General features: G+C 42.8%; 1 protein-coding gene across 1 annotated transcript in view; it reads left to right on the top strand.

Moving 5' to 3' along the window:
* The window catches only part of sugct (succinyl-CoA:glutarate-CoA transferase), a 160,400-nt gene that overhangs the window by 27,111 nt on the left and 109,328 nt on the right, over positions 1-23,961 (top strand). The window contains exons 9-11 of the mRNA XM_080417147.1: positions 10,029-10,124; positions 16,662-16,733; positions 20,286-20,383. Coding sequence (XP_080273273.1) covers positions 10,029-10,124; positions 16,662-16,733; positions 20,286-20,383 — 266 coding nt within the window. The remainder of the gene's footprint in view (positions 1-10,028; positions 10,125-16,661; positions 16,734-20,285; positions 20,384-23,961) is intronic.

Below are 23,961 nucleotides of genomic sequence, written 5' to 3'. Positions count from 1 at the left end.
AAGCGTGAGAAGGGCGTCTCTATAATAGGCAGGGGAACCAGCGGGTTTCGCTGCTTAGGTCGGGGTGCCGTCTTCTGGCACACAGCGCATGCTCGGCAGTAGTCTTCTACTGCTTTCTTTATCCCTGGCCAGTAGAACCGGCCCAGGATCCGGTCGTAAGTCTTCTGTACCGCCAGGTGGGCGCCCAGTTGGTGGGTGTGCGCTAGGTACAACACTCTAGAAACGTACACTTTAGGCACCAACAACTGTTCAACATTGTCCCCCCCCTCAGTTCTTACTCCACGGTACAACAGGCTATTTTTAACTAGGAAATGTGGTGAGGAAAGCACACTCACCCCCTCGCACAGCTGTCCATCCACCGCTGACACACTCTGGCGGGCCTGTTCCAGGTTGGGGTCGGACCACTGGGCACTGGCAAACTTCCCTGGCGTCCTGGACTCCGGGTTTTCTAACTGGGGAAACTCTGAGAACGGCTCTGAGGACTGGTCAGTCGCTTCGGCCTGGCCTCGCGTTCTCGCTCTGTCGGCGTCAGCGCCGCTCCTCCCTCCTTCACTGCCGGGGCCGTCACCCCCGGAGCTCTCACTCAGTGGACCTTCTGTGTCACCTGGGAACGCTGGGCAGGCAGGTAGTGGACGTCGTCTCGCTCGGCGGGCTCGTCCATGTCTGGGCCGTCGGGTTTCTTGACGCCTCCCTGCCGTCCAGTACCGTTCGAACAAGACACAGTCGGTGCCGATGAGCAGGGGCACCGGCAGCTGGGGAATCACACCAGCTTGGATAGTGGCATCTCCCCTCGTGGTCTGTATGTGGAGGCGGGTGGTTGGATACCGGCGCACATCCCCATGGACACAGGTCACCGGCACTGTTGTGGCATCTACCGTGTCCACCAGGTCTGCCCGGACCAGAGTGATGGCGCTGCCCGAGTCCAACAGGGCGCAGGTGTCTTGGCCGTCCACCTTCACCGGCAGTGTTGCCTGTTGGATCTCCTCATGAGCCCAGCAGGATGTCACGAACAGGCTGGGCCGGGGCGCTTCCGAGCTGACAGCGGACGCCATCGTGACGTCCTTGTCGGGACAGGACCAGGATATGTGGTCCGTCTGACCGCAAATGTAGCATCTCCGCTGCTGTGGCGCCCGTGGTACCGAGACCGGGGCCAGCGGGGCTCGGTTCGGCCGCGTCTGGGTCGCTGGCGGGAATCCTCTCCCTCTGTCTCGTACGGCTCTCTCTTCCACAGGAGCCCTTGCGCTGTCAGTTTTAGTAGCCTTTAACATTTCAGTGCTCACTTGATAATTTTCTAATAACGCAACCATCTCATTGAGTGAGTCGGGGCTCACTTGGGACGCATATCTGCGGGCATCGGGCGGCAAGGCACGGATACATCTATCTACCACAATGCGTTCAATCCAGGGCGGTTCTCCGTCGCTGGTTAGCCAACTTTGTGTATGTCTCAGTAGGGCGGCTACCTGAGGGCGTGGAGGGAGAGACTGTGTAGAGCTGTGATACCGCTGGGCCCGGGCTGGCAGACTGTAGCCCTGGCGGGACAAGACGGCTGTCTTCAACTTGGTGTAGTCCCTTGCGTCTGCCAGGTTGAGCTTCTCCGCTCAGAAACGGAGCCAGGTTCCCGGCCCAGTCGGCCTGTGGCCATTTCTCTCTGGTGGCGGTGCATTCGAACAACTCTAGATAGGCCTCCACGTCATCCTCAGGCCCGAGTTTGGTAAGCACCTCACTGGGTGATCTTAAGACATTGGCATCTCTCTCAAACTTCTTGCACAGTTCCTGTACTGCCGCATGTAGATCCGCTTGGCTCGTTAACAGGGCATTGAGTGCAACAGCATGTTCCATGTTTCCCCCCTGGGTCGGTGATGATCAGCAGCTACCCGTATTCTCCACCATTTTGTGAGGAGTGCTGACCAAAACCAACCACAGAGTCACTTGATTTGCATAAACAGCAGTCTTTTATTGGGGGGAAACTTTAACAAAGGCAGGTAGGGGAAAACTATAACACAAATTCCTCCCGGATTGGGGTATTTCAATAACAGTTCCTAGTCCATGCATGAAGTGCCCTATGGTGCCTAGGAAGAGAGTAGAAACCATAATTAGTCTTAATTCAAGCCAAGCCATATAAGGACACATTCAGTCTTAACAAGCCATATAAGGACACATGTTGGAGTGTGTTTTAGCTTACCGCCCGAGCCTGCCTGCGTGCGTGTGATGTTTTTTTTATTATATCTTTGATATAAATGGTCTCATCCAGATACTAGGTAGAGTACCGTAAATTTCGGACTATAAGCCGCGACTTTTTTCCAATTTTTCGACCCTGCGGCTTATATAACGGTGCGGCTTATCTATGGATTTTTACAGCTAACGGCCACTAGGGGACCTCCTAAATCTATGGATTTTACAGGTTACAGTCCACCACTATATAAATAAAGTTTATTATTATTATTATTATCTAATGTTGACCCCCCCTCCCAACCCCCCGGGGCTCCGCTCCGATCCCCCCCGCCCCCCCGCGCACCTCTCGGTCCGCACACCGCTCAGAAAAAAGAAAAGAAAAGTATTTTGTTGCGTGTCTAAATCACTTTCTCTTTTATCCCAAATGCGTCCCAATCAGTACCCACCATAGAGGCAAGGCAGGCGGCCGCCTGCCCAACTAAAATCTAGCATCCCCTAGAAAATAAAGTAAAAGACTGAAAAACAGGCAGTGAAAAAAATCTTAAATGCTTAAATGTGGAATAAATAATGGACCTTGATATGAAAAAGGTTGAAAACCAATGGCCTAGAGGAGAGGGGATGAGAGGGGAGAATGAAGAGACGGACAAAAACGACAGAAGAAAGTGGTTGTCTCTAGTAGTCTACACCCTCCCCAATAGAGCGTCGCAGTTCCCGCCCACTTCCTGTTTTTTTTGGTGCCGGAAGAAAAAACTCAATGCATTTTTCCATTGACATTTCCAAAAATATTTATATCTATTAATTTAAGCCTCGAATCAAGCCATCACGAGATGACATGAATCATGACCATAAAACGTTTTTTTCTGTGATTTTATTTTATTTTATATTTAATTATATGATATACTATATTTAATAAATACCCTTTGTTTTGCCGTTTTCAACAAAAAAAAATATCACAGAATCAAACGTTTATGGTCATGATTCATGTCATGTCATGATGGCTTGATTCGAGGCTTAAATTAATAGATATAAATATTTTTGGAAATGTCAATGGAAAAATGCATTGAGTTTTTTCTTCCGGCACCAAAAAAAACAGGAAGTGGGCGGGAACTGCGACGCTCTATACCGGTTAGGGTTGGCAGTGACAGGGACTATACAGTACATAATATTGTCTCTGTCGGGTGGAAACCTCATAGAGCTTGTAGATCTAGTTTTGTTGCTTTTGTGTGACGCTGTAGGATGAAGATTAGAAGGTCATTCATTTACACCACTGGAGAGAGAGGCTCGCCGCTCGCGTCGCAAAAGCCAGTGTTGTTAATTCAGCCAAAATCATTTGCGTTTCAAATCGTATTGTTTGATCGGCTGGTGATATAACTTTACAGTCACAAGGTATTTATAAACATACTTGTGTGGATGACGGTGACGGAGAATTTCCCCCGCATAGTTACCGTCCAGTCCTGTATTAAGTTAAACATTATTATAAAACAGAATGAGAGTGAGCGAGCGTGCTCAAAGGGGGGCTGTTTATTTGAGACTATTGCACAGAGATAGAGAGAGAGACACACAGAGAGCGAGCGATCTGTGTGTGTGTGTGTGTGTGTGTGTGTGTGAGTGTGTGTGTCGTTGACGTTGTCTGTGAGTGTTGCCAGATTTTGCGAGAGAAATAAGCAAGAAGGTTTGTGAAAACAAGCCCAACATAAGTGACTATGAGCACTTTTAACTTATATACAAATACATTGGATTTATGAAAATAGCCGATCTACAAGCTCACGTTGTAGATAGGCTATTTTCAAAGAAGAACATATTGGAGAAAAAAAGATGGAAATTGTGGAATATTTCCAAATCCACACAGATCTTGTATGGGGGTCTGTGGCACAACATATTTTCAGAAGGGGGGAGGTCTGCAGACAAATATTAATTTGGGGGTCCTTGCCATGGAAATGTTTGAAAACAACTGGTTCAAACAACATTAGGACACAAGGCCAAATAAGCAACTAAACTGTCAAGCAACTTTACAGAAGAAACAAGCCCAAAGTCGCTTATAATAAGCGGACATGGCAACGCTAGTGCTGCGTAAGTGCGTAGCCTACTTGAAGAGAGAGAGAGAGAAAGAGAGAGACGCATCACGGCCCACGGGAGACGTCGATTAAAATGACTTGGAATAAAAACAAATGTATGTATTGGGTCTGATCCTGGATAGCATCTTAGTGAACTATCCTACAGTGTGTAATCCCTGGTCGGGGATCAATCTATAGTGTGAAAACCACAACGATATATGACAGCCGATTTCAAGAAATAAACTCCTGCAGTGTGTAATGCTTAACGATCAGACGACCCCCGACCACTTTAAAAGTCCTACAGTGTGTACCTGCCCTTAATCGGATCGCGGCATCTCTACTTGTTTGTTGAAATGTTAATAAATGGGAGCTTCCCCAAACAGCCATCTCTTTCCCGACCGTCCCCTCTGTGCACGGACCCTTACATATGGTAATTAAACATTAAAACACCCGTGGCTTATAGTCCAGTGCGGCTTATATATGTACAAATCATTCAATTTAGCTGCTGCGGCTTATATTCAGGTGCGCCTTATAGTGCGAAAATTACGGTAGTATTGAATTCATATTGAATTCATGAAATATTGTTTCACGTTGTTTTGTGTGAGTTTGTGTAACTAGAACAACTTAATACACACACACACACACACACACACACACACACACACACACACACACACACACACACACACACACACACACACACACATACACACACATATACTTAAACACGCAGGAGCTTCCCATCGGTACACTGTTGCCATGACTCTGCAAGCTAGCACAGCTGTGTGTGTGTGTGTGTGTGTGTGTGTGTGTGTGTGTGTGTGTGTGTGTGTGTGTGTGTGTGTGTGTGTGTGTGTGTGTGTGTGTGTGTGTGTGTGTGTGTGTGTGTGTGTGTGTGTGTGTGTGTGTGTGTGTGTGTGTGTGTGTGTGTGTGTGAGAAAGACTTTCATGAATTTTACTTGTTCATGTCTGTTTATGTTAGCTTTTACTTGCTCGTGTGTGTTGCATGCTCCGCGTCGACTAAACAGGACAGATTGTTCCTGTAAATGTATTGAACATTCAACAATGAAGCGGAGCAGATAAACCGTCCTCCATGTCAGGGACATTTAAACAAACCCAGTGTCCAGCTGCTGTTGGAAGCCCTCTGACGGTGAGCTATGTGAAACACCCACGGTGCGTTTGATAAGTGGTGTCACATAGGGTTGGGATCCTTTTACAATTTGAACGATTCCGGTTGCTTAACAATTCACTTTTAACTCTTTGCCTGCCACCGGCGAGACTTCTCGTCGGATTCTGCTAAGGCTCAGCCTGCTGTCGACGAGAAAGACGAGATGCTTTCAGTGGTTTTCCACCAGATGGCGCTGTTGTCAACCGTATGAATGATGCTTTCACTGCCAGATGACGTCAGACCCGGAATTGACCTGGAAGTAAAAAAAAAAAAACGGCTTGTTTACTTCCTGTTTATTTCCTGTGGAAAAATGCGGTGTAGTTCCAGACTCTATATAACATTCAGGAGGTGTAGTTCCAGACTCTATATAACATTCAGGAGGTGTAGTTCCAGACTCTATATAACATTCAGGAGGTGTACTGTTGTTCCAGACTCTATTTAACATTCAGGAGGTGTAGTTCCAGACTCTATATAACATTCAGGAGGTGTAGTTCCAGACTCTATATAGCATTCAGGAGGTGTAGTTCCAGACTCTATATAACATTCAGGAGGTGTATTGTAGTTCCAGACTCTATTTAACATTCAGGAGGTGTAGTTCCAGACTCTATATAACATTCAGGAGGTGTAGTTCCAGACTATATAGCATTCAGGAGGTGTAGTTCCAGACTCTATATAACATTCAGGAGGTGTAGTTCCAGACTATATACCATTCAGGAGGTGTATTGTAGTTCCAGACTCTATATAACATTCAGGAGGTGTAGTTCCAGACTCTATATAACATTCAGGAGGTGTATTGTAGTTCCAGACTCTATTTAACATTCAGGAGGTGTAGTTCCAGACTCTATATAACATTCAGGAGGTGTAGTTCCAGACTATATACCATTCAGGAGGTGTAGTTCCAGACTCTATATAGCATTCAGGAGGTGTAGTTCCAGACTCTATATACCATTCAGGAGGTGTAGTTCCAGACTCTATATAACATTCAAAGATTGTGTAATAGTAGTCTGGCTTACCAAGACTATCTGTGAGCTATGTGAAACACCCAGGATGCAACATGAACTTTATAAATATATGGAGTTATAAATGTGTATGCGTTTTATAAATGAAGTTATAAATTGAAAAGAGCTTGTTTAAATGGACTAAATGTGGAATGATGTGAAAACAAACTTCAACTCAGGACTTGAGGAATGCCAAGCATCTGTTCATGATGTAACCAGTGGTAGGAAGTTCATATGTACTTTATTTAAGTACAACTTCTAGGTACTTTTGATTTACTTGAATGTGACCGTTTTCAATTACTTGTAGCTCTACTCCAATACACCTCAGAGGCAAATATTGTACTTTTATCAACTATAATTATTTGAAAAACTTTAGTTGCTCCTCTGCTCTGCTGTGCGTGCAACTGTGTGTGTGTGTGTGTGTGTGTGTGTGTGTGTGTGTGTGTGTGTGTGTGTGTGTGTGTGTGTGTGTGTGTGTGTGTGTGTGTGTGTGTGTGTGTGTGTGTGTGTGTGTGTGTGTGTGTGTGTGTGTGTGTGTGCGTTGCTGCGTGCGTGCGCTGTTGCGTGCGTGCGTGCACTCACAATGTATGTGTGTGTATGTTTCACAACTACTGATTTAGAAGACATTTTATAGAATCGGCCTCAGGTCTTAATGAGTTACAGCTGCATGCATTCGGTAGATGTGACTTTGCTTACAATAGGTTGTTTGCCAGGCCTGCTTGTAGATTATCGCTATGTTTATTCATTTATCTTTTTTTACCTTTTGCCCACAATGGCATCAACGATAGAAACAATGCGAGCACAACTAACTCACAGTGTCAGTGATTCACTGTTAAGCCATTAATACCGGGAAAGCATCGGTCATTTTAGATTTCAACCATTATCTTATACTTTGGCTATTCAAAAAGATCAGATCTACAAGCTCATATAGTGCGGCACCGAGTGCCGCACTATGAGCTTGTAGATCTGCTATGTTGAGCTTGTAGATCTGCTATTTGTTTGAACAATGTTAAAAATGTGTGTAAATCATTGAATATATATATTTTTTAAAGCAAACATTTGTAACTAAAATCTTTGCTTCTGGGGGATTCTACAAATGTCTTCTAAATCCTAACAGTTTTTTTGTAAAAACTTATGTTGCTATAATCAGTGGTACTTTTTAAATGTCAAGGACCCCCAAAATGATATTTATTTGGCCGCGGACCCCCATCTCAAAACATGTTGTTCCGGGGACCCCTCAGAAGCAAAGGTTTGAGTTAAAAATGTTCGCTTTAAAATAATATATATTCAAAGATTTGCAGAAATATTCACGATTTTTCAAAAATAGCAGATCTACAAGCTCATACTGTGGCACTCGTTGCCACACTATGAGCTTGTAGATCTGCAATTTTTGAATAGCCAAAGTGTAAAATAATGTTTAAAGGGGTTACACAGATGCGTTCCAGGTCTTAATGGGTTAACTGGCTACACGGCTCAAAACTGTTCAATAAAAGAAGTGCCAAGCACTCACTGAAATATCCTTCAGGTATGTTTAATTAGATATAGGCACAGACAAGCCATGACCACCATGGTTCTCACGCTGAGGAAGGCTTTACGCCAAAACATTTCCGTTGGCTTGCAATGGTGGAAAGTAAACCGAAGTACATTTACCGTTAATAATTTATACTCCACTACATCTCAGAGGCATATATTGTACTTTTGTACTCCACTACGATTTTATTTGAAAATAGCCAATAGAGTACTTTTACTTTGGTACTTAACGTATATTTTTATGCCAATACTTTTACTCAAGTAATATTTTGAATACCGGACTATTTTTTTATATTGCAATATTGCAAGATACAAAATAAAAAAGGAGTACTTATTCCAACATTTGAAACTTGCCTGTGCCTATAATTAATTAAAATGACCTAAAGGACATTTCTATGAGTTCTCACAGTTTTGTTCCTCATATTGCCTATAATAACATTAATATTATAGTAATATTATACAATGCCATAAATAAGGATGCCAGGTTGACAGTTGGTGAAAGCAACACTACCATGTCTATTTTACACCATATTGAATAAGACACCAGAAGAATGTCAATGAACTACCAACTACCAACTTAACTACCCATTAAAACCGGGAACGCATCTGTGTAACCACTTTAACCATTATGTTATACTTTGGCTAATAGAAGATATACAAGCTCATAGTGCGTCACTTCATGCCACACTATGAGCTTGTAGATCTGCTATTTTAGAAAAATCTTGAAAATTTGTGCAAATCTTTGAATGTATGTACACATATTTTCTTTTTATCATTTTAAACCCACATATTTGCTTCCTGGAACTAAATATTTTGAGATGGGGGTCCGCGGCCAAATACACAATACATTTGGAGGTCCTTGACGTGAAAAAGTTTGAGCAACACTGATATAGAAACACAAGTTTTTTTCCGATAGACAGTTAGGATTTAGATATTTTTTTAAATCGGCCTAAGGTCTTAATGGATTAATTTAACCTACTAATTTATATCTGCCCAGTTGTCTGCTGTGCACCACTTCATAGCTCACTGATGAAACACACATTTAAAGAGAGGTGACATAGGAGGAGAGTTGTCTCTCCTGTCTGTCTGTCTGTCTGTCTGTCTGTCTGTCAGCAATTACATTGCTGCTATGCTCAGGCACCTTAGTTTAGTTTTTTTAGTTTTATTTATTATCTCAGGTAATTTGTAAATATGTAGATAACTTGTCTGGCCTTCTGTTGCTCTCTTGTTTTTGATCTCCTTCCCACCTGCCCCCCACCCTCTTCTTCTCCCCCCCCCCTCTTCTTTCTATGGAAACTAACGTTGCGATGGGAACGATGTACAAAAAAGAATTTCACCCACTTTTTTACCTTGTAAACCTGTGATGTGACAATAAAACTGATTCTGATTCTGATTCTGATTCTGTCTGTCTGTCTGTCTGTCTGTCTGTCTGTCTGTCTGTCTGTCTGTCTGTCTGTCTGTCTGTCTGTCTGTCTGTCTGTCTGTCTGTCTGTCTCTCTCTCTCTCTCTTTCTCTCTCTCTCTCTCTCTCCCTCTTGACACGGTCGAGGCAGATGGCCGCCCACCCTAGAGCCTGGGTCTGCCTGATATTTCTGCCAGTTAAGGGGGAGTTTTTCGTTGCGACTGTCGTAAACATTGCTTGCTCACAATCTCGGGTCTCTGCTCTATATGTAAAGTGTCATGAGACATCTTGTTGTCATCTGGCACTTTAATAAAATGTAATTGAATTGAAACATCCGCACAGTAAAGTATAGCTCCCAAACAAATGTATGTATTTCAAGGGCAACATCTTGACCTTGTAGGTCTTCATCAGGCTAAAGGATTTCGTTAACATAATGCTGCCTATTCCTATCATTTGTTTTTTTTTAGGGGTTTCATTTTGTTTTCCTTCAAGGACGTGCAGGGCAGATTTAGATGGTCCACGAGATGGTTCTAGCCCTCTTGCCATATGTTGCCTATTTGTGATTTGTATCGACTCAAACTGTAAGCGTGTGCACTGACCACGTCGGGGATCAGATCCCACCACTTTTAAGCTGTCTTCTGTCCGTCATAAAAAAAAAACATGCAATTAAATCTGTCTGTCTGTCTGCTTGTCCGTGTGTCTCAGGTAGCCTGTCTCACCCACATTGCAGCCAACTACCTGAATGCAGGGCAGGAGGCCAAGCGCTGGGGAACGGCTCACCAAAGCATCGTACCCTACCAGGTGAGAGAGAGAGAGAGACCGGTCCGAACGAACCCGAGAACACATTCTAAACTAGAAAAAGTGCTCCTCGGAGCACAGGTCTCCGCCAGGTCAGGTAGGTTATTGTGGCCTTCTGGGAGCGCTATAATAGGCCAATGTGAAAAGGGTGCCATTTCTTCTTAGGCCTTTCATGGCAATCGGACACTGCATTCATGATTTTAGGCATTTTGTTCAAAAAATGTGTTTTGCTAAATAAGACCTGCTGGTGGCGCTATAACAGGCCAATGTGAAAAGGGTGGCATTTCTTCCTCGGCCTAGTGGGAATGTGTGTGCAAAATATCAACGCACGCTGCGTTCATGATTTGAGGCATTTTGTACAAAACGGATCCTGCAAACTTTTTGCAAAAGCCAATTAGGATGGAATATGAAATATCGGACAGATCCGTGTTGATCACATGACTATAGAGATACTGTGTACCGATTTGCGTGATGTTTGAACACAAACTGTGGAAGTGATATCAATTTTTTTTGTGTGCAAAAATCGGCCTCCTGATGTAATGGCGCAGACAAACAGACAAACATACATCGCATGTCTCATTTTAAAACCGAAGATTAAAGAGATTAATATAATAATAATAATAATAAAAAGCTGGTCATCAGGTCGTCACGGGTCCATACGGGTCCATCCATTTCAAATGGATCCGACCGAGACCCGTGGCAATTGGAACTGATCCGACACGTGCCCCGAGAGACAAGTCAATATTTTGGCCCCAACCCGGTCCGGTTCTCGGTTCGGGGCTCGGATCTTCGGTTCCGGGCGGACCTGTGCTTCCCCTCTATTCCAAACACCCAGTTGAAAATGTTTAAACTCTCAGCAAGCAGATAAAAAAGCTACACGTGAACGCACAGCGCAGAATAGACGCTCAGCGCCTCGTCACAGTGCTGGGGTTTCCAAAAATTTGCCGGTCAAGCTGTAAACAATTAAAAACATACAATGCACTCAGCAAAAAAAAAAGTGTTTGTTGAGCTGGCTTCAACCTCAACCGTCAACATCAATCGTATGTATTGTTTCCAATCCAATCCACTTTATTTATAGATTATATTTGAAACAAACAGCGTTGACAGACAATCAAAGGTAGATCATGTTGGTTTCAACTGATGTGCAACCTTGAAGTGAAATGTGCATGCAAGCCATTAAATTCATGTTCCTTGATTTTACCGGTATTTGGCAAGACATTCAAGGAGTCAAAAGCTTTATTAGAACGACAGATGTTTGTGCCAGTGATTTGATATCAATGACATGGCTCTTGTCTCTCGAGACATGACGTCACGTCAGGTCTGGCTAGAATCAATAAGATAGTTGATAAGCCAAAACCTTCTTTTGATTTCTGATTCTCAATAACTTGGGAATCAATTCCGTGACAGAATCGATTCTCGATCTCCACCCCTAACTGTATGTAACTGTATGTTACATGCTCAGAATAGGGACGCTAAGAAGCAACCAAGAGAATGGGAATAGGGAAGGACACGAGACGAGAGAAGGGGATACAGGGAAGGAGAGGAAATGAGACAAGAGGAGATGTTTTAAAGGGGAAGACCACCCATTTTCAATATTTAACTATGTCATTAATATAGCATAAAGGAGTTGTGTGGAAATAAGAAAAATTTTAAATGTTAAAAATTTTAAATGTTAAACCCAAATTGATTTTGGGTTTAACATTGCAAATTACACCGTGATGACTCATCATGGTGTAATTTGCAATGTTAAACCCAAAATCAATTTGGGTTTAACATTTAAAATTTTTAACATTTAAAATTTTTCTTATTTCCACACAACTCCTTTATGCTATATTAATGACATAGTTAAATATTGAAAATGGGTGGTCTTCCCCTTTAAGGGGTTTGTCTGTGGTTAATCCTTCCCTGAGGAACCATTCCCATCACACACACACACACACACACACACACACACACACACACACACACACACACACACACACACACACACACACACACACACACACACACACACACACACACACCACAGAGTAATCAGTTAACATCCATGTCCTTATCAGACCAATTAAACCGTTAGACTGAATGGAGTATAATCGTTTCATGTTGGAATCGTTCCCAGCGTCTTATCCAAGCCTCAAGTCGCATTTGTGATTCGTCGCACGGCGGTGTCGCGCGGCTAACATAGCCGATCTGTAAGCCCGCCCACGCGTCGCGGACGCAACGCATCAGGGTTTGTAGATTGGCTATGTCCACCGCACGACACCATTGTACGACGAAGCATGAATTATGCATTAGTCATCTCCAGACTCCACTACTGCAAACTCCCTCCTAAACTGTGTCTGGCCACACGCTCACTCAGACATCTTCAAACGCTCCAGAATGCCCGCACACGGGCTCAGACATCTTCGAATGATCCATGCGCTTGCTCTTCAACCTCCCCCCAAAATGGGGGGAGGAGGGATGTGACCACGCATGGCGAGACACTTACTCATCCATAGGCTACAAATATGTGACAGGCATATTTGCAGGCACTGAACTGAACGTACAGTATTTTAATAAACCTCTGGCACACAATGTGTTAAGCCACGTTTTCACTACAGTGCCAGAATTCTTGCAGCAAAATAATTAGATTTAAAGAACAACAGTGGTGTAAAGTAAATTACATTTACTCAAGTACTGTACTGTACTTTTTTTTTTACAATACTAGAGTATTTCCAATTCCCAGTAATTTTACTTCTACACTTCTACTCCACTACTTGCCATCTCAGAGGCAAATATTATTTTACTCCACTACCATTATTTGAAAACTAGTTACTTTGCAGATATAAATTATTATATTATAAAACAATTTTCGCAATGCCATTTCAAACATTTTACCTTTACTTTTGGTACTTTGAGTATATTTTGATGCCAATACTTTGTAATTTGACTCAAATAACATTTTTAACACAGGCCTTTTACTTGTAACAGAGTATTTTTATATTGTGGTATTGCTACTTTTATTTAAGTAAACTATCTGAGTATTTCTTCCACCACTGAAGAACAATAATTAAAGAACAGAGTATAAGCGAGCGGTTTGAGCTCATTCTTTTTTCTCTCTCTCTCAATCAGTTGCGACCAATGTTGCCAGATTTTGCGAGAGAAATAAGCAAACATGTCTATGAAAACCAGCCCAAAATAAGTGACTATTTTAGGCCACATGAGTACTTTAAACCTATATGCATCGGCTATTTGAAAATAGCCTATTTACAAGATCACAACAAATAAAAAGCAACCCACAACTACCAATATTTACAAGCAACTTAACAACTTAATTTAAAACAAGGTTGCTTATAGGAAGCAGACATGGCAACACCAAAGCCGTATGTGCAGCACTGTTAGCGACACAGTCACTTCATTTCATTCAGTATGCATGCGTTTCTCTTTTCTCTCTCAGTGGTGGTCTTCTCAGCCATGGTCCTCCGTATGCTAATGACCTTGGCCATGGCTTCATGGCTTGGCCATTGTTCTCACAGAACAAGTTTGTCCACTACTCAATCGTCGGCAAGGGGGGGTGGAGGGGATAACAGCCTCAGTGCCATTTTTTTCTTTCTTTTTTTTTTCTCTCGTTTTTTTTCCATTCAGTGGTAGTATTAAATGGCGTTTTCTAAAATTACATCGCGGGCCACATTGGACCACGTCGCGGGCCAAGAAACATCAGTTTGATAACGCTGATGTAAACAAAAGGCTTTTTATTATGTTTTATTTTATTTCACACCTGGTTACATTTGGCTACACTGCCATTTGAACAAAATACAATGTATTGGAATGTAAATATAATGGCAATGCAATCCACGGATGTGGAAAAAAGGCTACATCGTTGTTGCCTATTATAGACCACTGACATTGCACTGTAGTAAAATAAAATCGTTGTAATGCAATGCTTTTGTATATGACTTCAGCACTTGTGTGGCGTCAATCCTGAAGTATTTTTATATTTTCAAACTGCCCCCATTTGAAAAAAATATGTATATGTAATAATAATAATAATAATAATAATAATAATAATAATAATAATAATAATAATAATAATGACAATAACTTTGGACACCACTGCCAAACTTCAAAACGTACTGTATTGTTTTGAGGCTGCATGGAAATCACACATTTTATGCAACTGGATAAGATCATGTGATACATTTCTGAATCACCGCCTGGCGTCAGGCTGGTCTTAGACTTTTGCTGTCCCACTTGGACCTACATGTGGGTTATACCAGGGACAGTGACTTGGATTTTTTTTGCTCTTCCTCATGGATTTACCTGCAGATTATACCAGTGTCAGATACTTTATGTGGATTATGTGTTCGACACGTGCTGACACTTTGCACCTTAATCCCATGTACAACACAAATTTTTTCTCTTTTCTCGCACCTTAATCTCTTACATTGACTGCCAAGGCCGTAAATGTACGTCCTTATCATGTTTACAGTGATTACGGCAGAGCGTGCTGTTATCTACCCTAGGAATGATGATTTCAGACCCGGAATTGACGTAAAAAAAACAAAAAAAAGCTAATTTACTACCTGTTTACTTCCTGTGGGAAATCTCCGTTCGTCGGTGGTCACGGAGAATATTCCATGATTTTTCAAAGGTACAGTAAAATCGCTCGTTTTCGCTGGCAAGGGGACAATAGACGATGTTTTAACTCTGGCAGTCATGTAATGTGACAATAAAGTGCAAGGTGGGAGATCGTATCATCTTCTTTGATGATGACCTTTCATCTTAGACTTACTAAGTCCTAATCTAAAGACGTTATGCAAGCTAGCAGTTATTCAGTACGGTCTGGAGCAGTCTAAACTCGGGGAACTAGCAGCTATGACTACCAATAGCAACAGAAAGACAAAAGAAAATGAAAAGGGCCTGCAAATTTGGAATAGCCAATTGGAATGGAATCTGCTAAATCTGACTGATACATCTTGATCACATGACTACAGAGAAAATATGTACCGGTGAGTTTTGGACAGAATTTAGTAGTAGCAAAACGTGTTTCGAAGAAAACCAAGTTCATCCTTGGCCTACTGGGAGTGTCCCGCCGATCCGTCCAACGGTGCCCGGAGATTTGCTGCTCACAGACAGACGGACAGACAGACTCACTCACAGGACCGAAAACATAATAATCCCTCGCCTTAGGCCGCTACGGCCTCCCTGCGTGAATAAAGAAATACACGTTTGTTCTTTTGTTCATTCTTTTGTTCGTTTGTACGTGTGTTCGTTCATTCGTTCTGTAACTTATCTGTAACAATTATATTCTTACATGTATGCATTTTATTTCTTCCCCACATCCTAAATTGTAATTTATTTTCAACACTTACGTTGTTGAATGCATTGTATTACTCAATACTGCAATGTAGAAATACTCTGTTACAAGGTAAATTCTGGAATTAAAAATGTACTTATTTACTTAAAAAAGTATTGGTATCAAAAATGCACTTAAAGTACTAAAAGTAAAAGTACTAAAATGTTTGAAAATAGCAGACCAACAAGCTCACAACGCGTTGTGATGCGACGTGTTGTGAGCTTGTAGATCTGCTATTTTCAAATAGCCTAGGTATAAAATAGGGCTAAAGTGGTTAATGTATGTTTTATAATATAATAATATATGTTTATCTGCAAATGAGGTTAATTACTCGAGAATTTCGAGAATAAATACATCTTGAATGAATGAATGAATGAATGAATGCATTTGTTGGTTCAATTGTTCGTTCATCATCGAAGTAGTATTCAGTCCAGTTCAAGCTGCATGCAGTTTGAACACACAAGAAGACATTCTGTATTGTCTTGCTGTTGGTCTTTGTGTCTCTGCCTTCCTGAAGGGAGGAACATGGTTTGCTCAGGGGCCCGTTGCGTTGACAGATAGACGTGGTGTCGTAGGGGACAGCGGTTTGTGACCCCGTTCCTTTATCCAGGGCACGTTGTCCCTGTCGTCTAAACCAGTAGGGTTGTTCCAAGTTCACACCGGGTTTGAACCCATATCCCAGACGTGCGCACACGCACGCACGCACACACGCACACACACGGACAGACGCTTGTGTTACTTACCTTTACTTTCACAGTGTCCATTTCTTAAATTCTACTTTACCTGTGGGGACATTTGGTAACAAGTATAGTAATACAAGTACACACACACACACACACACACACACACACACACACACACACACACACACACACACACACACACACACACACATAGTTCAGGGGTTTGGGGGGTTATTCACTTTTTTTTGTGTGTGTGTGTGTGTGTGTGTGTGTGTGTGTGTGTGTGTGTGTGTGTGTGTGTGTGTGTGTGTGTGTGTGTGTGTGTGTGTGTGTGTGTGTGTGTGTGTGTGTGTGTGTGTGTGTGTGTGTGTGTGTGTGTGTGTGTGTGTGTGTGTGTGTGTGTGTGTGGTTAATGGTTATTGTTCTCTTTACATGTGGTTTTTAACTTACATTCCAAGTAAATTGGTGTTTCATTGAAAAATACTTATACTCTCTCTCTCTCTCTCTCTCTCTCTCTCTCAGGGTTTTAAAACCAGAGATGGTTACATTGTTGTGGCTGCAGGAAACGACAAGCAGTTTGTCAAAGTGTGTCAGGTAAGTGTGCACAGGAACAACATATTAGACAAAGAAACAAACCTGGGGCAGAGGATGACACTAACGGTTGCCCGACTGCCGTGGCAGGTAAATAAAATGGTCGGGCAGGTAGAGTTTGCTTTCAGGTTGCCCTTACGGGCAAGTGTGTTTAAGTGGGGATTGCAACAGTTTTTAATTCGCTTTAAACACAACACAAGATATCTGTCTATAAACACTTGAACAGAACGCTCTCGCTCCCTCTCTCTCTCCCACACACACACACACACACACACACAAAAAGTTAAAAGAACACCTGATGAAAACCTGATGAAAACATGCCTGTACTAATCCCCAGACACACGAAGTTTAATGTGTAATAAGTGATTTAGATATAGTTTTAATTGTACTACTTGATTGTACTTTTTATTTTTTATTTCTTTCTATTTTTATTTAGATTATAGTGATTGTAAAGTTGGTGTAAGGAATGTCTCTGTTAAAATGTTTGTCTGTGTCGGACCCCAGGAAGACTAGCTTTTGTCATGGCAAAAGCTAATGGGGATCTTAATAAACAAAAACAAAAACAAACAAAAAACACACACACACACACACACACACACACACACAGCGTGCAGTGGCGCTGCGCGCGCGTGCATGTTACCCACCCGTGCGCGCGCACCAAGGGCACACTTTATTTCGGTTTTAGGGTTAGGATTAGGTTAGGTTAGGTTAGGGTTATGTTATTTAATTCTTATTTTTGCCTGATTTGACCGATTTATTATCAAAAAAATAAAATAAAAATATTTTTTTAATATGAAATCACGGATCTCTGAGGGTGTCGCGTCGTATGCACAGTGAATGGCTGTGATGCCAAGTTCTCACTATGAACCCCTTTGTTTCAGAGGATAGACAGACACTAATAACAAATATAATGCAGCTGAGAAACTTTGGTCAACTTCATTATGTACTTGCATAATACATGGTCTTTTGGTTGCAAAAAAATACCTAGTCTACTTTGGATCTGATGGATAGGGTTCTGTGCAGTCCATTTAGAAACACTTGGTTGGACCCTACCTGGTCGTAGTGTCACTGTTGCCTGGTCCATATCTCCTGACATTATCAGAATGGCAGCTGCTAAATCCTCTGATCTCTGATGACCGTAACATTCTCCGTGTCCTCCTCTTCAATGCCTTCGGTTTTGGTCAAACTACCCCCCAACTTGGAAGCACCAGGAGGTTGTTTGTTTATAATTATTCACAACGTGGTCGCTAGTTTGAGTCGTGGCGGGGGTCTATCACTTTCTGTTTCTTTTTTCTCAGTAGCGTCTCAATTTGCGGGACGCATGAAAAGTCACTGAAATGCGGGACTGTCCCACACAAAGCGGGACATATGGTCACCCTACATGTAGGGCTAGGCTTTAAGGCAGCCAGTCATAATAATTCTTTCACGTTTCGAGTGTTTAGCTTTAGCTTTAATTTTAGCTCATTCAAGCCTTCTTTCCCTGTGAGTCAGATAGTAGCGACTAATTAACTCTATGGGCGGCCGTGTGCATGACATGAGCACAGCTGCATCCCATCCGCGTTAATCTTTTCCCGCACAACTTGAAAAAATACAAGAATGCATCCGGCAGCTTATACAACTGTATGAAAAGTGTCAGATTCTAAACAACAGTGCAGTACTGGCGTTTGTCGTTAGCAAAGCTTAGCATGTGTCAGACGGACGTATAAAATAAAAATAAGTGTTATTTTTTAGAAGCAAGTAAGTGACTTATATTTTGTGGGATTCAAAATAAGAGCATAGACAGCTATGCTGTTTTTGAAGAATGATTTTTGAGTTTTTCAGCCCGCGACCCCAAAACAATGCGGCCATTGACTCGCGACCCCACCTACAGTAACCCTGGAGGTAATTTATGCACATAAATGTGCACGTTCGGTGCGCATTTGTAATGTATTAAAATGGTAAAATGTACTATTTGTAATCATTTTTAGATTTTTTGCATAAATATATTAAGTTTTGTCTATATCGTGCAGCCCCATAATTTGCAAGTAAAAAGTAAAGTGTTAAAAGTAACGGTAATTAAAATTGTACCTATCATTTTATAATGCAGATTTACATTAAGTGTGCATGTCCTTCGGGCAAGTAGAACATGACCTGTACTTGCCCGTGCCTCTGAGACCTTAGTGTCAACCCCTATTGGGTGACAGGGCTTTGTCAGTTGCCACCCCCTCCCTATAGAACTCACTCAAAATCCTTTTAGACTTGCATACCCATATTTTTGCCAGACCCAAGGGGTCGGGCTTACATGAGGCTTTGTATCTGTTTCGTCCATACATGGGCAGGGGTCATTTGTCCTCCGGCCCCAGCCAAAAAAAAGTTTGTGACGTCCCCTTTCGTCATACATGGGCAGGGGTCATTTGTCCTCCGGCCCCAGCCAAAAAAAAGTTTGTGACGTCCCCTTTCGTCACGAACTATTCATGACATCATGAACTTCAGTTATAAAGTGGTTTGTAGGTGTGTCACATACTAGGACTTCATTTTGGGTCTGGCAGAACCAGGTCTCCTGGTCTTGTTAGACTTGCATTCCCTACCTAATTTAAATCCCCCTTCTTTATCTTTAAACATGTTGTGTTGCTTATTTTTTTTACCTTTATAACTTAGCTTAGCCAATAAGCCTAGCCTAGCCAATTCACATTCGTCACGTGAAGCCAGACATGGAAATCACGCGATGCCCAGCACAAACGTCACGCAAAGTCCGCCACAAACGTCACCCTAAACCCAACACGAACGTCATGCAAAAACCAGAACAAACGTCTCACAAAGCTGTCACCCAAGGAGTCTGATAGACCTACCAGAGAAGACTAGAACTGACACCGCAGCCGCAGACTTCAGGATTCTTAGAATCCTTCGCTTCCTCCTCAGGCCTGTTTTTTCTTTTTTTTTTCGGTCCTCAGGATCCAAAAGCCCCTTCCAATTGCCCATTGGCACGTTCCATCAAGGGGTCATCTGAAGCTCACACCCCAAATCTATCGCTCCTGGAGTTGTGCCCCAGACAGATATTCTTTACAGAGACATTTTTCTTGGGACAGAGACTTGGTGGCTTATGACACTTCCTTTCCCAAACAGTGGGTCGGGGCCAATATGTCGGTCACGGACCAATTGTTATGGGTCCCAAGTAAATACTCCTATTTTTTTTTGGTTTCCTCTTTGTATTATTATTATTTCAAAATATATATTTTTTAATCTCAAATTGCAAATGTTTTCATACTTTGTTTTTTCTTCCAAAAAAGAATTCAAACGTTATTTCAAAAGAATTCCATATATCTTTTTAATTAATATATATATATTTTTTTAAGAAGTAGTGAAAATAGCAGATCTACAAGCTTTGCCCATTGCGACGTGTCATTGTAGATCGCCTATTCTCAGTAGTTTGGGTACCAGGACGACATACAATTTCTCGAGCTAAAACGTTTGGGAACCACTGGCTTTTGATGATGATGATGATGATGATGATGATGATGATGATGATGATGATAATAGGACAATTATGACATCATTATTGGTTATTGTTTTTTTCAGGTTCTGGGACTCGGTGAACTGTCACATGACCAGAAATACACAACAAACAAACTGAGAGTTCAACATCGCACACAACTAATAGACACCCTGTCTGCAAGGTACACACATCTACTACACACCACACAGATAATAGACACCCTGTCTGCAAGGTACACACATCTACTGCACACCACACAGTTAACACATTGTGTGCCAAAAACGGTCTGGACCGTTTTTGAGAAGCTATGCGTTATGTGCCATAAACGGTCCGGACCGTTTTTGGACCATTTTTTTTTTAAATATATTTTTCCCACGCGGGGCGCTCTAACGAAACTTTGGGATCATCCAAGGAGTCTCTAAGAAGGAGAGGCCGGATGTGGATCCATGTCAAAAATGCTTCCGTTCGTCCACTCCAATATTAACTCCTTGACTAAAAGCTTAATATCTCCATTTCTTTTTAACGTGGTGTAAATGAGCCGTTTTCGATCAGCGATCACTCTGCAATGGAGGATCGCGTTAGAAATATTATTGTTCCAGGCGTTAGTCGGGACCCTCCGCCGTCTACCACGCAGGCGTTGTTTACATGCACGTCCGCGTCGGGGCTTCTGTGGATGGAAGATATGCTGGCACTGGATGTACCCTATTTTAATAAACCTCTGGCACACGATGTGTTAATAGACACCCTGTCTAAAAGGTACACACATCTACTGCACACCACACAGTTAATGGACTCCTTTCTGCAAGGTACACATGTCTACTACACACCACATAACTAATAAACACCTTGTCTACAAGGTACACACATCTACTGCACACCACACAACTAAGAGACTGTCTGCAAGATACGCACACATTCATCTTCAAATGCTTGTCTGTCTGTCTGTCTGTCTGTCTGTCTGTCTGTCTATGTCTGTCTGTGCCCAAATACATCCACATATGGAGATGACGTCATAGATAGATAGATAGGTAGGCTGATTGATTGATTGATTGATTGATTGTGATCCCATAGGAAGTAGTTGAATATGACTGCCATTAGTACTCTGATAAAGGCTACTGCCAGTGTTGCCAGATTATGTGAGAGAAACAAGCAACCAGGTCTAGTAAAACAAGCCCAAAAGAAGCGACTATGGGCCACATGAGCACGTTAAACATATACATCAGCTATTTGAACATAGCAGATCTACAAGCTCACAACTTGTGAGCTTGTAGATCTGCTATTTTCAAATAAACTCTTTGGGGGAAATTATAATAAGCAGACCTGGCAACACTGGCTACTGCACTAGTGCTGATGAGTTTGTTGTATTAGGGCCATCAAGAAGCATCGGCTTCCCTGATTGGCCAGCCCAATCCAGCGTTTTTTTTCTTATTTTTTTTCCTGCGGACAGGCCAAGCTTTGTGTGACGTCAGTGCCGCTTTAGCCAATATAAGCAGCAGCTTGAGCAACATTTACATCCATTCTCTAACGTCATTGTTTTTAACAGGCCGAGATATTTGATCGATCGAGTTTCATCCACCATTGAATTGACACCATTTCACACCTGGCAAATGTCCTCCATGACAAGGCTTGAACTTGACCTTGAGCTGGACTTTCTACTGAAGTGCCAATCGGCACATTCTCAGACATCACTAGCAACATGTGCAGAAGCATCTTCCATAATATCCTAATGGTCTGGGATATTTCATAAAAGCAAAGCCTCAATCTGTCATTGCCTCACCTGTTTGAACTATATTACTAAAACATCACCATGTTTCATATTGTGCTAATTGTTTGGGAAACAGCGCTAGTGTGGGGGGCGCTCCTTCACACCGTTTCCCAAATTGCACAGTATAGGACGCCATGTTTCAGTCGTGAGATTTAATTTTGCTTTAATCCATGCATCTACACTACAGCGGATTTTGGGTAAAGTGCTGCGACAGCTTAGAACAGTTTTTTCACACTCTCCTGTCATCACAGTTTGCACATGACACAGGAAATAAGTGGCCACTGGCCAAAACGAAAAAAGTTGCTCTTCAGGAGAACACTTCATGAGTGTTTGGTGTAATGTTTCACACCTTGCTGCTCTTCGACAGACTCCCCCCTCCCCCCTCTCCCCAACACACGCACGCACGCGCGCGCACGCACGCACGCACGCACGCACGCACGCACGCACGCACGCACGCACGCACGCACGCACGCACGCACGCACGCACGCACGCACGCACGCACGCACGCACGCACGCACGCACGCACGCACGCACGCACGCACGCACGCACGCACGCACACACGCACGCACACACGCACACACTGGTCCAGGTTATGAAGGCATGCACACAGAGGTCAGTAGGTCCCCTCATCTCCATTTTGTTCAGACAGAGAGACTATTCACACACACACACACACACACACACACGCACACACGCAATTTAGAAAATTAGAAGCTGCTGTCTCTGAATGTGTGTGTGTGTGTGTGTGTGTGTGTGTGTGTGTGTGTGTGTGTGTGTGTGTGTGCGCGCGCACGCACACCTGTGCGTGCATCCGTGTGTGCATGCGCTTTGTATATTAAGTCAGGACAACTAATGAATGGATTAAAACGGTTTTTAATTAATATAAAATGAGCCATATATTTATCATGGTCTAGACGATGAATGAATCTGCTTGTAGGTACTCTGAGAAAGCACACTACATGTCCCCTATCAATAGGGACCTTCAGAATCTCCCCATAGTGCATAAAAGCCAAACATAGCAGGTGGTAGCTGGGGTGGTGGAGGGTGAGCAGCAAGCTTTAAAAGCAGCAAACAACAAGCACAGAACGAGCCTCTGCCTGATTACCAAAAACGTATTTTCTCCCCTGGCTAAGGGAAGAATTCCGCTTTAGGCTAGTGGTTAAGATGTTGGCTTTCCACGCGGGAGACCCGGGTTTAAATCCTGGGCGTTATACATACCTCAACGTTTAATTAGGGTCCTCTATTATGAAGTGAGTGACTGTGTGATTGGTTGAGAATAGAAGCATGGAGCTGTGAGCTAATTTGGTGGAGAGGATTTCACTCTACTAGATCGGCCTCATTTGATCACCATGGTTACCCGGTGATGCAACCTATTGGATTACACTGTGAGCTAAATTGGGCCCTGCTCATGAGGTGGTTCTAACCCTGAGTTCCGGGAACCCAGAACTTAAAAATGATTTCAAAATAGCCGATCTACAAGCTCACAGTGCATCACGATATGAGCACGATATGACGCGTTGTCAGCTTTTTGCACTTAATGTTTTTTTTAAATATAATAATCTTATCTTACTACTATATAATTGACAAAAGCTCCGAAAGTTTGTGCGGGATTCGCAAGCACAGGATCACTCCACATGCCTCCAAGACCTAGCCTGGTATCCAGCCTGCTTCGCTACGTTCGGCAGACTTTTTTTTCTCTCTTCGCTTCTCAATCTGGAAAGCCTCCTATCTCCAAGGGAGGCGGGACATGGCATAAGGTAGTGATCGAACCGTGGCTTCTGATTGGTCTGTGGTGCGGGGTGGGACAAAAAAAACAGTGTGATCGTTGTGATTCGTCATTCGTTTGAACAACATCCAATCAGCAACGACGTTGCCCAACGTAACATATGTAGTTCCAGTGTAGTTCTGCAAAACGAGTCAATAGGGTGCTCTCCAGACTGAGAAGCGAAGAGAGAAAAAAATGTCCACCGAACGTAGCGAAGCAGGCTGGAT

Source organism: Gymnoscopelus braueri (genome assembly GCF_963280865.1).
Source record: "Gymnoscopelus braueri genome assembly, chromosome: 21".
In the NCBI taxonomy this organism is placed as follows: Eukaryota; Metazoa; Chordata; class Actinopteri; order Myctophiformes; family Myctophidae; genus Gymnoscopelus; species Gymnoscopelus braueri.
The sequence above is the reverse complement of the archived record's forward strand: the minus strand, read 5'-3'. Positions and strand labels throughout refer to the sequence as shown.